The sequence below is a fragment of the Cydia splendana genome, unplaced genomic scaffold (assembly GCF_910591565.1).
Source record: "Cydia splendana unplaced genomic scaffold, ilCydSple1.2 scaffold_45_ctg1, whole genome shotgun sequence".
NCBI lineage: Eukaryota > Metazoa > Arthropoda > Insecta > Lepidoptera > Tortricidae > Cydia > Cydia splendana.
Genome location: NW_026946888.1, coordinates 436,794 through 453,668, shown reverse-complemented (window position 1 = coordinate 453,668; position 16,875 = coordinate 436,794). Strand labels below are relative to the sequence as shown.

Below are 16,875 nucleotides of genomic sequence, written 5' to 3'. Positions count from 1 at the left end.
TACCATTGGGACTGTCTGCATAGCGGCTGTTAAAACGTTCATAAGATGCCTTATACTGTTTAGAGGTTCACTAGTGTATCGAAATAACGACTTGGACTTTATAGTGGTTCACTTAAGTATCTTTATCAGATATATAACAGTCGTATGCTGCATATAAGAATTTTAACGGTTCACGTTGCTTTTTAACATTGACCGCCATTTTATTGTATATGTGGGCGGCAATCCTTGATGTTTGTTTAAATGTATGTTTTAAAATAATTTTAATTAGATGTTTATTATTTAAATCGATAGTTGCAAATAAATATAAAATATATTTGATTTAAAGGAAGCATAGTCAATTGACTGTTTAATTATAATTTCGATATGATAAACTGAATGTGTTTAATTAAAATAATCTCAAAATTAATGTATTAAATATCTATTTTTATTAAATTAATTGTTATTTTGAAACGATTCCGGAAATATTAATAAATGGGAGTTGTACTGATAAATAACTGTAGCGCAGGTGGTGTGGCGTGATCTCAGGTAGTCCCACCTGGAGGGGTAGGGTTGAAAAGGTTATTTAAGTGGTTGCATGCCTTTGTTTCGATTCATTCTTATGCTAAGCCTAGATTGTGTAAGAGCTATCTATACTCGTAAATAAAAGTGAGTTAACAAGTGAAACGTCTATTTCTTCGTTACTACTCCTAACCTAATGGATGGTCATGAGAACTGGTTACCACCCGGTGACCATGCAGACCATGCGCATAGTGGAACTTCGCCGACAGCAGCGGTGGGATCACAATCCCCTATACTAGGCGGGCGTCGACGATCGGTTATTCAACCTGAGCCTACTTTTACCATGGACCAAGTGATGAGCCTGGTAACCACAGTCACCAAGCAAGCAGCAGCAAGTGCTGTTAATGCGGCACTGTCTGCCACTGCCGCTAATCCACAACAGCCGGCGCTACCCCGTGAACGAGGAAATTTCTACCTACCCCCGTTCGACCCGGATGTACGATCTCATGATATTCGAGATTGGTGCGCTAATGTCGATGAAACCATTTCCATCTTCTCTATATCACCTCAAGAAGCACGGATGAAAGCCATACTTCAGTTAAAAGGAAGAGCAAAAGTGTGGGCCGACACGTGGTCTCTACATTCAACTACTTGGGATCAGGTGAAGGAAGATCTAATCAAGACATTCTCAAAGGAGTTCTGGTATGCTGATGATGTACAGAAGTGGCGCAACTACACGTCGGACCAAGCAGCGAGCTACGCCGAATACGCCACTACAGCTTGGACATTATTCAAGCGCGTGCGGCCGGAAGCGAATGATGCCGATGCTGTGGATGCTGTTATCACAGGTATTTATCCTGAACATATTAGATCTGAATTATTACGAAGTACGCCTGACTCTTTGCCTAAACTAGTATCTGTTTTGAAGACATACCGTAAACGCAAATTCGATACACTAGAAAAAACGAATAATAATAACAATTCTAAGAAAGCTCGCCCCACTGAAGTAGGTGTTAAACCAGACTATTCGTCTACTATTTGCTATAGGTGTAATAAACCTGGTCATCGCTTTCGTGATTGCAAGGCGCTTAATTCTTCCGGATCTGATAACTCCCCCACCGTCGGTAGCGAGTCTAAAGCACCTACTGATACTAAATCAGTTGAATGCAAATATTGTAAGAAAAAGGGCCATGTTGAAAAGAATTGTTTTCGTAAAATGTTAAATGAACGGTCGAATTCAGACAAGTTAGTAAACCTTTGCAGCAATCTTTCCGGCAGGGCCCGTAGTACTACTACAGTTAAAATAGGTGATGTTACTTATCCTTGCTTGTTTGATACTGGGTCTGATTGTTCACTGATGCGGAAACGCTTCTCTGGTTCGATTCCCGGAAAGAGAAAGGCTGTTAATGCCACTTTTTTCGGTGCTGGTGAGCACCCATTTGATTCAAGACAGACCATTACTAATGCGGTAGAAATAGGTGGTACTTGTGTCGAGTTAGAGTTTTATGTTGTTGAAGATACTGAGATACAAGATGATATCATAATTGGATTTGACCTTTTGCAAATACCTGGTCTTAGTGTCACTCAAACACGAGATGAAATTTCAGTGAAACGCAATTTCTTAATAAGCAAATGCACACAAAAATAATCATGTCTTGAGCCTGTTTTTGATACTGACGTAAAAGATACTGATTTACTTAAAAAATTACATGATATTGTTGATAAATATAAAGACAGCTTTACGACTGGAAATCGCGTTTCTAAAGTAAATACCGGTGAATTGAAAATAAGACTTAAAAACCCTGACAAAATTGTACAGCGTCGACCTTATAGATTATCACCTACTGAGCGCGAAAAGGTTAAGGAAATGATTGCAGATCTCAAAAGCAATGGAATAATTCAGTTCAGTTCAAATATATTTATTTCTCTAAGATTATAAATCACTTATACGAGAAACAAACAAACAAATTCGTGAAAGTTCTTCACCTTTTAGCAGTCCAATTTTGCTAGTTAAGAAAAAGGATGGTTCTGATCGCCTTTGCGTTGATTTCCGTGAGCTGAATGCTAACACTTTAAGAGACCACTTTCCATTGCCTTTGATTGCTGATCAGATAGATAAGTTAGGAAAGGCGCGTTACTTTACACGTCTTGACATGACCGCCGGGTTTCATCAGATTCCTATTGCTGAAGACTCGATCGAAAAGACATCATTTGTGACCCCTGATGGACAATACGAGTATTTACGTATGCCTTTTGGCCTTTGCAATGCGCCTTCCGTCTATCAGCGCGCCATAAACAAAGCACTAGGCGACTATAAAGATAACATTGCTTTAGTCTATCTTGACGATATTCTTATTATGTCTGAAACACCTGAAGAAGGTTTGCGCAACCTTGATCTTGTCCTAAAACGATTAACTGACTCCGGTTTTTCATTAAACGTTTCTAAATGTACTTTTTTGAAAACTTCAATCGAATATCTGGGGAACATTGTAGAAAACGGGACCGTTAAACCCAGTCCTAGAAAGATTGAGGCTTTATCCAGTTCCCCGGTACCCAGAAACATAAAAGAATTGCGCCAGTTTAATGGACTAGCTGGGTATTTTCGGAAATATGTACCAAATTTCTCAAAGATTATGATTCCCCTTTATGAACTTACCAAGAGTAACGTACCATGGAACTGGACAGAGCGTCAAGAACAGGCTAGAAAAGAGATAATCAGTCGCTTGACATCTTCTCCTTTGCTTACGATATTTGATCCGGATTTGCCGACCGAACTCCATACGGATGCCAGTTCTCTCGGCTATGGCGGCGTTTTAATTCAAAAAAGAGATCAAGAAGCTCACGTTATTGGGTACTTTAGTATGAGAACGACCAGCGCAGAAAGTAAATATCATTCATATGAACTTGAAACGCTGGCCGTTGTAAAGGCAATAAAACATTTTCGTCATTTTTTATATGGGCGATCATTTAAAGTCATAACTGATTGCAATTCACTTAAAGCGTCTCGACACAAAAAGGAGTTAACGCCTAGAGTTCACCGCTGGTGGACCTTTTTACAAAACTATGAATTTGAGATTGAATACCGTAAGGGTGAAAGATTGGCTCACGCAGATTACTTCAGTAGAAATCCTGTAGATACCCGTGAATCTAACAAATCACCAAAACAATCAAAACCACTTCAACAAAAAAAATCACTTTAGCTGGGAAAAGGTATTAGCCAAAATTAGAGAACAATACTGGTTCCCTAATATGTCCAAATTAGTTCGCAAATTTATAGAAAACTGCGTCAGTGCGGCTTAGCGCTGAACATGTTTACCGCTAAGCAGCCTATTATACTACCATTGCACATAGGGGTAAATTCACGATCTACGGGGCCAAAATTATTTTTGCGGGTTTTTGTATTTTTGAACGTTTTACGAAGTTGAAACAACTGTTTCATGATATTTTTTTTTAATTTATAGGGTATTTTTTTCAAAATTCTACTGATATGTAAAATTTCGACATCTGCACAAAAGAGGAAAAAATTAAAAATATAGTAAAATGTGTATAATAATTTATTACTGAAATAAAACCAGTTGCCATATTAAGCTACAGTCTCTGCTATGATGTTTTCTTCTTCGCTTCCGGAAGAGCACTCTGGGTTCGGATCGGCAGGCAATAGCAATTCTATCGTCTCTGGCGGGAAAGTACTGTGCTTTCGTTTTTTTTACTTTTCTCCTGCAGCTCAGTAAGGGGTCGGAACTCAAAAGTAAGCGATTTAAAATATCCGTGTTGCAGCTTTCTTTCGTAAACTTCCTTGCGAAATCAAGTCGATAAGATCGGAAATGCTTGTTACGCGCTTCTGCAGCTTCTTCAGTGAGCTGTCCAATGGGTAGTAACGCATTTTTTTATAATAACAGCACCATGGACTAGTATCTTATGCATCGTGGGCGTCATGGGATGCCATCCGTATAATTTGATATATAGTTCTCCTGTTTCCTTTGCGTAACTGTCGTATTTTTCAGAGTCAATTTTGTGGCAGCTTGATATCGTCTCTAAAATTACTTTTAATCTATATATCAGCTCGTAACTGATTCCAGTTATATCTGATGCTAATTTTGGATCATCAAAAAACCTTCTGCTGGTGTTTCCATCATTCGTGTTGCCGAAATTTGCCTTTGGCATATCTACAAACAACGGACTTTCAGCAACGGGAATCGCGAAAGAGCCTTCTAGCCAAGAATTATTGTTTTTTATGAATCTGTCTTTTTTATACTGAGCTTTACTCCATCTAGTCTTAAATTCTGACTTGAAATAAGCAAAATTGCTTTTAAATAATTCTATTTGCTCATTAGTGCAGCCTTCATGAGAAAAAGGTTGATCTCTTAAGGAACACAGTTTTTCTTCCAATGTAGGTAAATTTTTACTTTTGAAGAGATAAAATATGTGTTTTCTAGTCACGATCTTCATTTCTGACGTATTTGGTACATCTAAAACAAATAAACATGTCGATTAAACTCAATACAAAAAAAAGTTTATTTTTGAGTAAAATGGCGGATTATTTTTAAAGTATAAAAATTATGATTTGGCGGAAGCATGCGGAAAGTCTTTTTTTAAATTATAATAACCAAAACAATAGACTATAACATGTCGTTAACAATTCTGCTCGATCTCACCCTATTGTATTACTTATTAACGAGTGAAGTTTATTTTTTGCGAAAAATGACGCTCAAAAACAGTCTCTCTTTCAGAGCATTAACCTAGCCTCAAAAACAAATAAATAAAGCATATTTTTATTTTTGCTTATAAATTACTAACCTGCTGTTTCAGAATCCATGATTTTTTTCACTCTTGATCTCTTAAAAACAATAAACCACACCGTCAAAGTTTTGCTTTTCTAAGAGCGCCGAGAACAAGTAACATACACGAAGTGACACGATCAAATTCCGACTGACGTGAAACGAATTAGAAAGTGCATACGAGGGTGGGAGGGGTTGTTATCTAGCCTCTAAAGGGTCCTCTACCGCAGGTAGCTGTTATCGCAGAGGTATTTATTGTTTTGATAAATCGACTTTTGGCCGCGTAGATCGTGAATTTACCCCTTAGTGCATTGGGACTGTCTGCATAGCGGCTGTTAAAACGTTCATAAGATGCCTTATAACTGTTTAGAGGTTCACTAGTGTATCGAAATAACGACTTGGACTTTATAGTGGTTCACTTAAGTATCTTTATCAGATATATAACAGTCGTATGCTGCATATAAGAATTTTAACGGTTCACGTTGCTTTTTAACATTGACCGCCATTTTATTGTATATGTGGGCGGCAATCCTTGATGTTTGTTTAAATGTATGTTTTAAAATAATTTTAATTAGATGTTTATTATTTAAATCGATAGTTGCAAATAAATATAAAATATATTTGATTTAAAGGAAGCATAGTCAATTGACTGTTTAATTATAATTTCGATATGATAAACTGAATGTGTTTAATTAAAATAATCTCAAAATTAATGTATTAAATATCTATTTTTATTAAATTAATTGTTATTTTGAAACGATTCCGGAAATATTAATAAATGGGAGTTGTACTGATAAATAACTGTAGCGCAGGTGGTGTGGCGTGATCTCAGGTAGTCCCACCTGGAGGGGTAGGGTTGAAAAGGTTATTTAAGTGGTTGCATGCCTTTGTTTCGATTCATTCTTATGCTAAGCCTAGATTGTGTAAGAGCTATCTATACTCGTAAATAAAAGTGAGTTAACAAGTGAAACGTCTATTTCATCGTTACTACTCCTAACCTAATGGATGGTCATGAGAACTGGTTACCACCCGGTGACCATGCAGACCATGCGCATAGTGGAACTTCGCCGACATATATAACCTACAAAATTGAAATTGCTTTTCCAACTTTTAAGGGTAACAATATGGTTTTGTGCCTGAGTTCTTAACCTAAATCATTAGTTTAGTACTTCCTATAACGTATTATTAACTTTTTATCTCATAATTCTGTCCAAACCACTGAAATAGTTTTTACACGTAGCTTATTTATATCATTAATTTAAATAAATACTGATTATTTTCGTGGCGCACTGAAATTTTCTTAGATAATGTATATGTCGACGCTCAAGTGATGTAATTGGTAAATTGAAAATAATGGGCGCTTACATGACATACTTACGATTTATCAAAAACACTTGTAAGCGACGTGGGTAATAAAGATGTCTGTTCAAGAGGCTATGGGAGCGTATTAGAGGCGTCAGGGGTTTTTGTAACGTCTGAATGTGTTCTCGGAAATTGCTCTGTTTGATAATTAATTAGCTTATGGTTTTTGTGGACTAGAGTAAGTGGGATCGCCAGGCTGCAGGCTGGCGTCACTCTGGGATTGAATCTCAATCTGGTCGGACAGTAGCAATAGAGACTGCATTACGCCTCGCGTACTTGTACTCGCGTTAAATATCTACGCCCTACGGATGTACCACCTAGTGCATCTAGCCATTCCTGAATACCTAAACCTACATTAAGCCCCGACATCAGATCGTGGGATCGTAACGCGAAAGTACTGCGGGGTTGTACCTAAAGAGAAATCGATGCATCGTGAATTATGTGATTTGTGATATCGTGGAATTATGAACTGAAGAGTGAATATTTCAATTTGTGCATAGACGTAAGGTGCAAAGTTAATATGCGGTGAAACTGGTGCTTTCCTGTAAATCCTGTTTGGAGTGTCCTGAACATCAAATCGGGTCAGTTCGTTCCATTATGATTTATGATTGTTACTGTTAACGCGCACACAAATACCTATCATCATACCTAGTGACAGCATTATACATGCATTTCTTATTTAGTCGCATTACAAAAATCATAGCAACAGGACGTGTTTTAATTTCCCACTCAATAATGAACCTTACTGCATTCAACATATGGTCCAAACGATCCGGATAAGGAAAAAGTGCATCGAGCGCCCGCCGTCGGACACCTGGCCGCGAGAACAAAAGAATGTGATAAACAAGCCGATAGAAACAAGTTAAAACGATACGACTTCAATGCAATTTAGTTTCAACTTAAATAATTTACTTCAAAACATTGTGTTTACTTGTGTTTTTACGTGAATAAGTGAAGATTGAAGTTACGAAAAATGGCTACGGCGGATCAATTGATGACTGTTTTGCAAGATACGGCAAGTTTACTTCAGAAAACACAAGTGAATTTAAAGAAATGCCCTAAGGCACGATTAACAAGAGGTTATGTTGAGGCGAGATTAAATTGCTTACAACAGTACTGGGCGACGTTCAAACAAACACATCAAGAACTTATAAAGGTTATGCCACGCGAACAACGAGCTGTCACGCAATATTTTATTAACGAAGAATACTTTATTTACGAAGATTTATACCTGAACATTGAAGGCGATCTTAAGGACTTATTGAACAACAACACAAAACAAATCAACCACAATATAAGTAACTCGGATAACCAAGTGGGAAAATTACCTCGAATTCAACTTCCAAGTTTTACTGGTGGTTATGAACAATGGCCCACTTTTAAAGATTTGTTTTTGTCTATTGTGCATAACAATGCGTCGCTTAGTAATGTACAAAAATTGCATTATTTGAAGACCAGTGTATCCGGCGAGGCAGAGGCGATTTTAAAGCACGTTCAAATTACCGAGAGTAATTATACACAACACAAGCGTGGGACATTCTTCAAAAACGGTATGGAAACAAAAAGTTAATAGTGAATTCTATATTGAAGCGGTTATTTATGCAAAAGAAATTAAATACTCAGTCGGCCACTCAACTGAAATCATTATTGGATACTACAACTGAATGCTTAAATAGTTTACAAAATTTGAACATGGCCACCGATTCCTGGGATCCTTTAATCATTTTTCTGGTAGTGCAGAAATTGGACCCGGAGTCACATAAGGATTGGGAGGAGTACGCTCACAAGGACGATTCTGAGGAATTACCCAAGTGGACAGACTTCGTCAAATTTCTGGAAGCTAAATTCCGAACGCTCGAGCTCATCACCGCTGCTTCATCAACTCCGCGCGAAAGAACAGTAAACAAAGAACGCACGTTCCACGCTACAGAATCACACACAGAGAAGAGTTGTGTCATGTGTAAAGGTAATCACACACTCGCTCATTGCAAAGACTTTACAAAGATGCTACCCACTGAGAGATGTGAATATACAAAAAACAATAGGCTGTGTTATAATTGTCTAGCGCCAGGACATGCGGTTTTCAAGTGTCGATTGCCCATGTCATGTCGTATATGTCGCAAGCGCCATCATTCACTCGTCCATGTCTCCAAGAGCCCGGAAACAGCAGAACAAGATAGCAAGACTCAACCGCCGCTCTCCAAGGTCAACGAGACTGAACCAGAAATTCAAGCTACCGTGGCAATTGCATCTCATCACACAGCTAGACATAGTGATGGCTTATTAGCAACTGCAATCGTAAACGTTAAGAGCGAGCAAGGTCACACCATTGCACTGAGAGCTCTCATTGACCCATGCTCACAGGCATCTTTCATCAGTGAGAAGGCCGCCCAATTACTTAAACTTAAAAGAGAGTCAACAAGAGCAAGCATAACTGGATTGGGGCCTATAAAGGCGAACGCAAATCAAGTGGTTCAATTACAGGTTTCGTCGCAATATCAAACGTCGTATTCCATACAGCTTCGAGCCTATGTGATTTCTAAGCAATTGACCACTCAAATGCCCATGAAAACTATGAATACAAGCAACTGGTCTCACATACAAAATCTACACCTGGCTGACCCAAGTTATAATACACCAGGTCCAGTAGATCTTCTCCTTGGAGTGAAAGTATATGCACAGATTATCCAAGAAAATACACCAATAATTAAGGGTCCACCGGGTACACCATGTGCTCAGAAAACATACTTTGGCTGGATCTTGTTTGGAGATAATGGAGAGACGGATACAAGTATACAAGAAAAATCTTTCATTACGATGCATCATCAAGTCGATGTTGATGATTTATTGAAGACTATATGGGAGGTAGAACCAGATACAAAGAGAACATTAACTGAAGAAGAACAAACATGTGAAAGAATTTACGAAAGTACCTACAAAAGAAATGAAGAAGGAAGATACATCGTCAAATTACCTTTAAAAACAGAAGTACCACGAGCATGTGAAGGAAATACACGAGAAATAGCACAGAACAGATTAATACAACTAGAGAGAAGATTTCTAAAAATGCCAAAGCTCAAAGAAGAATATGTAAAGGTGATTGACGATTACATCGAACAGAAGCACATGGAAAAGGTACCAACCGAAGAAATACATACAAAGAAGAGTGTATACTTAGCCCACCATGCAATTATTCGAGAAGAGAAGGAAACTACAAAAACGCGCGTCGTGTATGACGCGTCGTGTAAGGGTACCAATGGTTTCTCATTAAACGACGACCTTCTGGTTGGGCCAGTGTTACAAGAAGATTTGCGAAGTTTGATAATGAGATGGCGAATGCACGCTATATGCTTCGTCTCAGACATTCACAAGATGTATCGGATGGTGCTGACAACCAAAGAAGATTCCGACTATCAGAGAATTTTATGGAGAAGTAGCAGCGACAAGGAAATAGAAGATTACCGTCTCCTTACAGTAACTTTTGGAACAGCTTCAGCTCCATATCTGGCAGTTAAAACTTTGCGACAGCTGGCTATAGATGAAGGAGACAAGTTTCCTGTTGCAGCAAAGATGATCACAGAAGACTTCTACGTCGACGACCTGATGTCGGGATGTGACACCACCGAACAAGCCATAGAAGCCAGCAACCAATTGCAAGAAGTTATGCGAAAGGGTGGATTTCAGCTAAAAAAATGGTCATCCAATAGTGTTGAATTTATGCGAAGTTTGAAGCCCGAAGATAGATCAGCTAACGCGCATCTTGATTTAAATATGGACGGCACGATTAAGGCACTTGGTGTTCAATGGAACATGGGAACAGACCAATTCGAGTACAACCTCAACCTTCCAGAAGTAAACAATCACATCAGCAAACGAACAATTTTGTCTGATATCCAGAAACTGTTTGACCCTCTGGGCTGGATCTCACCATGTGTCCTGATGGCTAAAATACTGATACAGAAGTTGTGGCTAGCAAAGGTGAATTGGGACGAGGAACTTAGTCAACCCTTAAAAGATGAATGGCTTCAATTAAGAGCAGACTTGAGACATGTCAATGAGATCCGTATTGATAGATGGCTTGACACTTTGAGCACTGAAGGAGCAAATATTCAGATACACGGGTTCAGTGATGCCTCTATCTCCGCATACGGGGCAGCCGTTTACATTAGAGTAGAAAGGGCGGATGGTACAGTTAAAACAAGGTTGATTGCTTCGAGAACAAGAGTCTCTCCCGTGAAGACTGTCTCATTACCCAGATTGGAACTGTGTGGAGCTGTCGTGTTGGCAAAATTGTTAAGACAAGTCAGCCGTGCTATGAGAATACCAGCTTCACAAATATTCGCATGGACAGATTCTTCCATTGTAATTTCATGGATTTTCGGCGAACCACAAAGATGGAAAACGTTTGTGGCAAACAGAGTTGTGGAAATAACAAACAATGTTCGTCAAAACCAATGGCATCATGTCACTTCAGAGGATAACCCCGCCGACGTCGCTTCCAGAGGAATGTACTTGTCCGACTTGAAGGCTTCTAAGCTATGGTGGGAAGGGCCAGAATGGCTATCTAGAAAGGAAATAGAATACAGAAGACCAAATGTCATTTCCACTGACATAGAAAGCAAGAATGTGATACAGACAAATTTAAACGTGCATGGAAGCGAGAAGGAGAGTAATTTGACAGACCAATTTAAAGAATTTGATAATTTACAAGAATTAATAAAAACAATCACATATTGCCGCAAATTTCTGAACATGAAAAAACTGAAAATAGACAATTTAAATCTAACTACTCACGACTTGGAACGCACACTGCAAATATGTGTAAGACTTGTACAAAAAGAAGAGTTTGGAGAAGAAATAGACAGAATAATGACAAACAAACAAGTACACAAACGGAGCTCTATAAAATCTTTAAATCCCTATTTGGAAGAAGGTCTACTGAGAGTGGGAGGAAGGCTTAGACTTGCAAACATAAACAACGAAGAAAAGCATCCCTTAATATTGGGTAACAGAAATAACTTAATTCCTCTCATAATAGCTGACGCACACTTGAAGACCTTGCACGGTGGAATAACACTCACGATGAGTTATTTACGTTCCAAATTTTGGATTATAAAGGCAAAGAACATGGTAAGGGCTCACGTCAATAAATGCCTTGTATGCGTCAGACAAAACGCTGCTCCTAAACCACAGCTGATGGGAGACCTGCCAAGAGAACGAGTTACGCCTGCTAGACCGTTTTTACATAGTGGCGTCGACTTTGCAGGACCTTTCACTACCCTAATGTCTAAGGGTAGAGGAGCAAAGACCACTAAGACGTATGTAGCTATATTTATATGCTTATCAGTCAAATGCATACATCTAGAACTAGTCAGTGACCTGACTTCTGAAGCTTTTATAGCTGCCTTCAAGAGATTTGTGGCCAGGAGAGGGAAATGCAACCATTTGTGGAGCGACCAAGGAAGAAACTTTGTTGGCGCCAATAAGGAATTGATTAATGCATGGAAAGAGGCACAACTAGATTTCGCTGGTGAAATTGCCGATTCCTTGGCTAGAGACGGTACGCAATGGCACTTCATCCCCGCCTATAGTCCGAATTTTGGTGGTTTGTGGGAGGCTGGTGTAAAATCCCTGAAACATCACATAAAAAGAATCATCACCTCTCACCTTACCTTCGAAGAATTTAACACGATCCTTTGCGAAATTGAGGCATGCTTAAATTCAAGGCCGTTATGTCCAATTGATAACGACGATACAGACAGCATAGAACCCCTTACACCCGGGCACTTTCTGATCGGCGAAGCACCCATAAACGTCCCATCGCCCGACTTGAAAGATGTTAGAATGAGCTCACTATCACGATGGCAGCATACACAGAAATTGGTTAGAGATCTCTGGTGTAGATGGCAGCAAGAGTACCTGTCACGTTTGCAACAGCGACCAAAGTGGTTGAAAAGAGTAGAAGAGTTCAAAGAGGGACAGATTGTTCTCATTAAAACCGACAATCTTCCACCTGGAAAATGGGCTCTCGGCCGAATAGTCGCTAAACATCCAGGTCCAGATCATATTACGCGAGTGTATAGTGTTAAAAGTGGTGATAGTGTGGTGAAAAGACCTGTTACAAAACTATGCTTATTACCAATAGAGATTAATGATTAATGTACCTATCAATCTATTTTGCATGCTTTTAATTTCTTAAAATGTATAATTGTTTTTTAAAGGACTTAGTAGTCCTTTGGCCGGCGGTATGTTAACGCGCACACAAATACCTATCATCATACCTAGTGACAGCATTATACATGCATTTCTTATTTAGTCGCATTACAAAAATCATAGCAACAGGACGTGTTTTAATTTCCCACTCAATAATGAACCTTACTGCATTCAACAGTTACGTTGATGATTTATCATTCACGTCGTTAATTTGCCAGCATAAGGTTGATCCTTAAAAGTGGATTGTTCCGTTTTATGTATAAGCGGAGATGTTATTCATGAGTATTTAATATGAAATTGAATCGAGTACTTTATCTCTACTTAAAAACATTGTGGCATTTCTCTGACAGTATGTAGCCTGTTTGGAGAATTTGTAAATAATTTTCCAAGACAATAAGACGATGTTTTTATGGTGATTAATGGAGAAAAGATACGAGTGAACTTGAAATTAAATTTGAAATAATTTGCGATAGAGATTTAAGATAACGATCGAAGAGTAATAATCTTCGTTAGCCATTTCCTTGTCTGAAGTTTGCCTGGAGGAGATCGCTGTTTGGCGATGAGTCCGCCTGTTGTTACGTACCTACCGGTTTCTATTTGTCCTCGATCCTGTACCATTTTTTGTAGTGAACGATGATGAAACATTTTTATTGTTTTTATTAGATACTAGTAGTTGGGCTAACACTATCGAGATAATATGTGACGTCCCACGGTCAAAGGTACCTTATGGCGGGTATGGAGTTATGCATACCCCAGTAATCTACAATAAATAAGCTATCGATAACACAAAAGATCAACCTTCTAGGTTGCGTAGTTACAGAGATATGATTTTTTGAAAATAATGTTGTGAAATGAGCAACTTTACGATAGAGAAGTTTTAAGTTTAGCCGCCTAAAAAACTATGTTCCTGAAGTAAGTTACATAGTTGACTACAAATAATAATGCCTTATATATCTGAGATTAAAAAAATATTGCGACTTGTTCTGTAATGCAAATAGAAACTTTTGATATCGACTGATTTATGTGTATACTAACCAATCTCTTGAAAATAAAGTTTTATTTCATTTTCAAGATTGATTGCAATGAGCTCTCAAGATTTAAATTTTATCTATTAGAAAACGACACTGACAGACAGTTTAAGCAAAAAACAATACCGATTTAGAGGTGAAAATGTATTTTCTGACTTTTTCATATAAAATCACAAAATTGAATATTTTTACTTTTAATGTGACACACAATCAATTTTTCTGAGCACATATGAAAGAAATTCTGTCATTCAAATGAAATAAATCCTAAAACCCCAACTAAATACTATATTTAACCCCTTATGCCACTTTAAACTTACATAACAATAACAGTATTTGCTCCATACATTTACGAAAAGGTACCTTATGGAAATAAATCTAATAATACATCACTACAAAATATCAATCATATTATAGTTTATCTTTTATGAATAGAAAATATTAATTTACATTAAACTGCCCCCAATTTAATTAGTTCTTCGTCATAATAATCTTAAAAAAGACCAATAATTTGTATGTAATGAAAAGGTACCTTGTGGTCAAGTTACATGATGAGGCATGATGATGATGGAACAGTTAGGATAAACTAATAATATTTTGGGGTTAAGATGGTATAAATCGTCTATTTCTTATCAATAATATATTTCGGTTGCTATTGAAGATAAGCGGCATTGAGGTTCAATGACCTCAGATATTCCATAAGGTAATGCGTCGGGTATTGGCATTTTTCAGCAAACCAATGGCTGATTTACTGCATGCGACCAAACCAAATGAAGATTATTCTAGTTAAGAAAGACTTGACGAGAGTAACTTTGGTATAATAGCAGTCTACTTGGATTTGTGATGTCGGTCTATGTACGGTTATAATATTTGCGAGGCGCCCCAACCAGAACTGAAATTATCAAATTAGTTTTGCAGAATGCTAATACAGTTCTCTACCAAACTTCTTTTCCCGTATTGACTAGTTTTTTTGGGAATTTTCAATCTTTTTTCCATAAGGTACCTTTTCTACTAAACTCTGAGACGACATTACTAGGCTTATAACTAACTTATAACAAAAATAAAAACAGGTAAACAAACGTTAGGCATTAAGGTTTCAGATCACACAATAAAAAAAAATTGAGCATTTTTTCACCTCTTTACAAAACATTTAATATCTCCGAAACTAGAAACCCTCATAAGGTACCTTTTCCCGTGGAACGTCACATATGAGATTCCTGATTACCTACTAATATTTTGTCTATTTCTAAACTAGAGTTTTGAATGAGGTATTTAAAAGCGAGTATTTTCAAATTACGAAATTGTTGCTTTTTATAGCCTGTTGTGGAATCCGTTTTTATATGCCCACTTTAAAAACTAAAAGAAACATTAAAGTTAGTTTCTCGTTTAATCCGTTAATTCATAATGCAATGCTTAATTTTAAGCGAGTAATACGTAGTTACTACGCTGTAAAGAGACATTTCGTAGCAAACTAAAGAATGATTTAGTTGTTGTTTAAATTAACGGATATTGGTTGAACATTGTTTTTAAAGGAACTAGAGCTTACCTAGTTTAATTTTGATTTGAATGCTTCGACTGAACAATTGATTGTCGACCCATCCATCATTTTTATGGGCATTATATCTTGCATAGTTATTGCATTTTAATAGTTGAATTGAGATCGATAAAAATAGTTTTGTAAATTTTTTTACTATCTGACTGGAATTTTGGTTTTGATAAACTCGAATAATACGTTAAATTAGAAAGAATGCAAAGATCAATGAGCATGATGCACGAGTAATAAGGTCTTGCAATGTCAATGTACGGGTTGAAGTTATTCGATTAGTAACCTTTTGTAAGGTAATTGTTTTTTGGCGACTAGAGAGTTTATAAATAATAATCTGCTACTTAGTCACCTGGTTTCCAATTAAAGATGTAAGTACCTAAATTGAGATTGAAGCCTTCAATCTGATTATTTTGGTCTAGGCATGTCTTACAACAGTTACAACACATTACTTATCGACGTATAGTCAAAGTATTACAACCGATAAATTACGAGACGTAAGATTTACGCCCATTTCTGTGAAGAATACAAGTCTTATTATCGATTAAAATAAAGTCTAAAGTATTTTGGCGATGAATCAGTGAAATACAGCGTTGAACTCCTAGTTAAATGGGTCCATTCCGGGTGCTTACCTGCTGATTTTTTTTGTTTATGGCCGAATGTTGCACAACTTGTACTGACAAGTGTTGTTTGTCTTTTAAAGTACCCAATGATTTGGGTCGAGTTTTTTTTTGGTCGTCAAGATGACACCAATTGACGTTGTTTGATAACGTTGTTTGGCAATAAAAAAATATTGCAGATACGCTTTTGGAGAGACGGCAAAAACATGAACCAAAAAAATCGTTAGTTTCAGATCATTAATCAATAACGTTGTTAGTATAAAAATATCAAAAACATTTTTCGTGATAGGTTTATTACTCATTTAATCAATACCTAACTATTAAAAAAAAACTTTGTGAATTTTAACAACGAATGAAATGCCGTGATATTTCTTTATTTAGGTTCTAAAAACTTCTAAATCAGCACTTTCCATATGAATAGCTGTTAATTTTTTTTGAGAGAATGAACCTTTTGCGTTTTCTGGTTACATTTTTAATGGTACGGAAATAAAGTTTTCGAGACATTGAAAATGCTAATCTAAAGTTAATATTACAGGTTCGATTCCTGGTTTGAGCTGCTAGTAAATGCTCTGTATTTTTTTTGCTGAGACCAAGTAACAAAGAATAGTCAGTTATAGCCGTTGTCGACGCATAAGATTCTTTGAATAATTTGGATGGCTGAATATTGGAACTGAAATTCAGTTGGTTTATGTGACTTCAATGCAAAGTTATTTTAGAAAGTGACAACTAAGAGTAATTTGAGTATTGATGACTTTAGTGACTTATGTAGGTGCATCACTTTGTGTTTAGCTTGTCGGTCGATCGTAGGTCACATACCCGAATCAGATATATTCTCA

General features: G+C 37.3%; 2 protein-coding genes across 2 annotated transcripts; both read left to right on the top strand.

Annotated features, from left to right (window-relative positions):
• The first annotated feature begins 319 nt into the window (after window positions 1-319).
• LOC134805594 (uncharacterized) lies at window positions 320-8,925 on the top strand. Its single transcript, XM_063778871.1, has 3 exons — window positions 320-1,925; window positions 8,374-8,604; window positions 8,795-8,925. Exons 1-3 carry the CDS (start codon window positions 695-697, stop codon window positions 8,923-8,925), a joined length of 1,593 nt encoding a protein of 530 aa, XP_063634941.1. The 5' UTR covers window positions 320-694.
• A 109-nt stretch (window positions 8,926-9,034) lies between these two features.
• Window positions 9,035-12,965, top strand: LOC134805595 (uncharacterized). The gene has a single exon (XM_063778872.1). The coding sequence runs from the start codon at window positions 9,198-9,200 to the stop codon at window positions 12,795-12,797; it is 3,600 nt and encodes a 1,199-aa protein (XP_063634942.1). The 5' UTR covers window positions 9,035-9,197; the 3' UTR covers window positions 12,798-12,965.
• The last annotated feature ends 3,910 nt before the right edge of the window (window positions 12,966-16,875 follow it).

Bases quoted from the DNA above. Each gene is read 5' to 3' on its own strand.
- LOC134805594 (XM_063778871.1), top strand. From the start codon at position 695: ATGGATGGTCATGAGAACTGGTTACCACCCGGTGACCATGCAGACCAT. The intron at 1,926-8,373 runs GTGAGCACCCAT...TTTTTCTGGTAG, and splicing joins TGCCACTTTTTTCGGTGCTG to TGCAGAAATTGGACCCGGAG. The intron at 8,605-8,794 runs GTAATCACACAC...TGTCTCCAAGAG, and splicing joins GAGTTGTGTCATGTGTAAAG to CCCGGAAACAGCAGAACAAG.
- LOC134805595 (XM_063778872.1), top strand. From the start codon at position 9,198: ATGCCCATGAAAACTATGAATACAAGCAACTGGTCTCACATACAAAAT.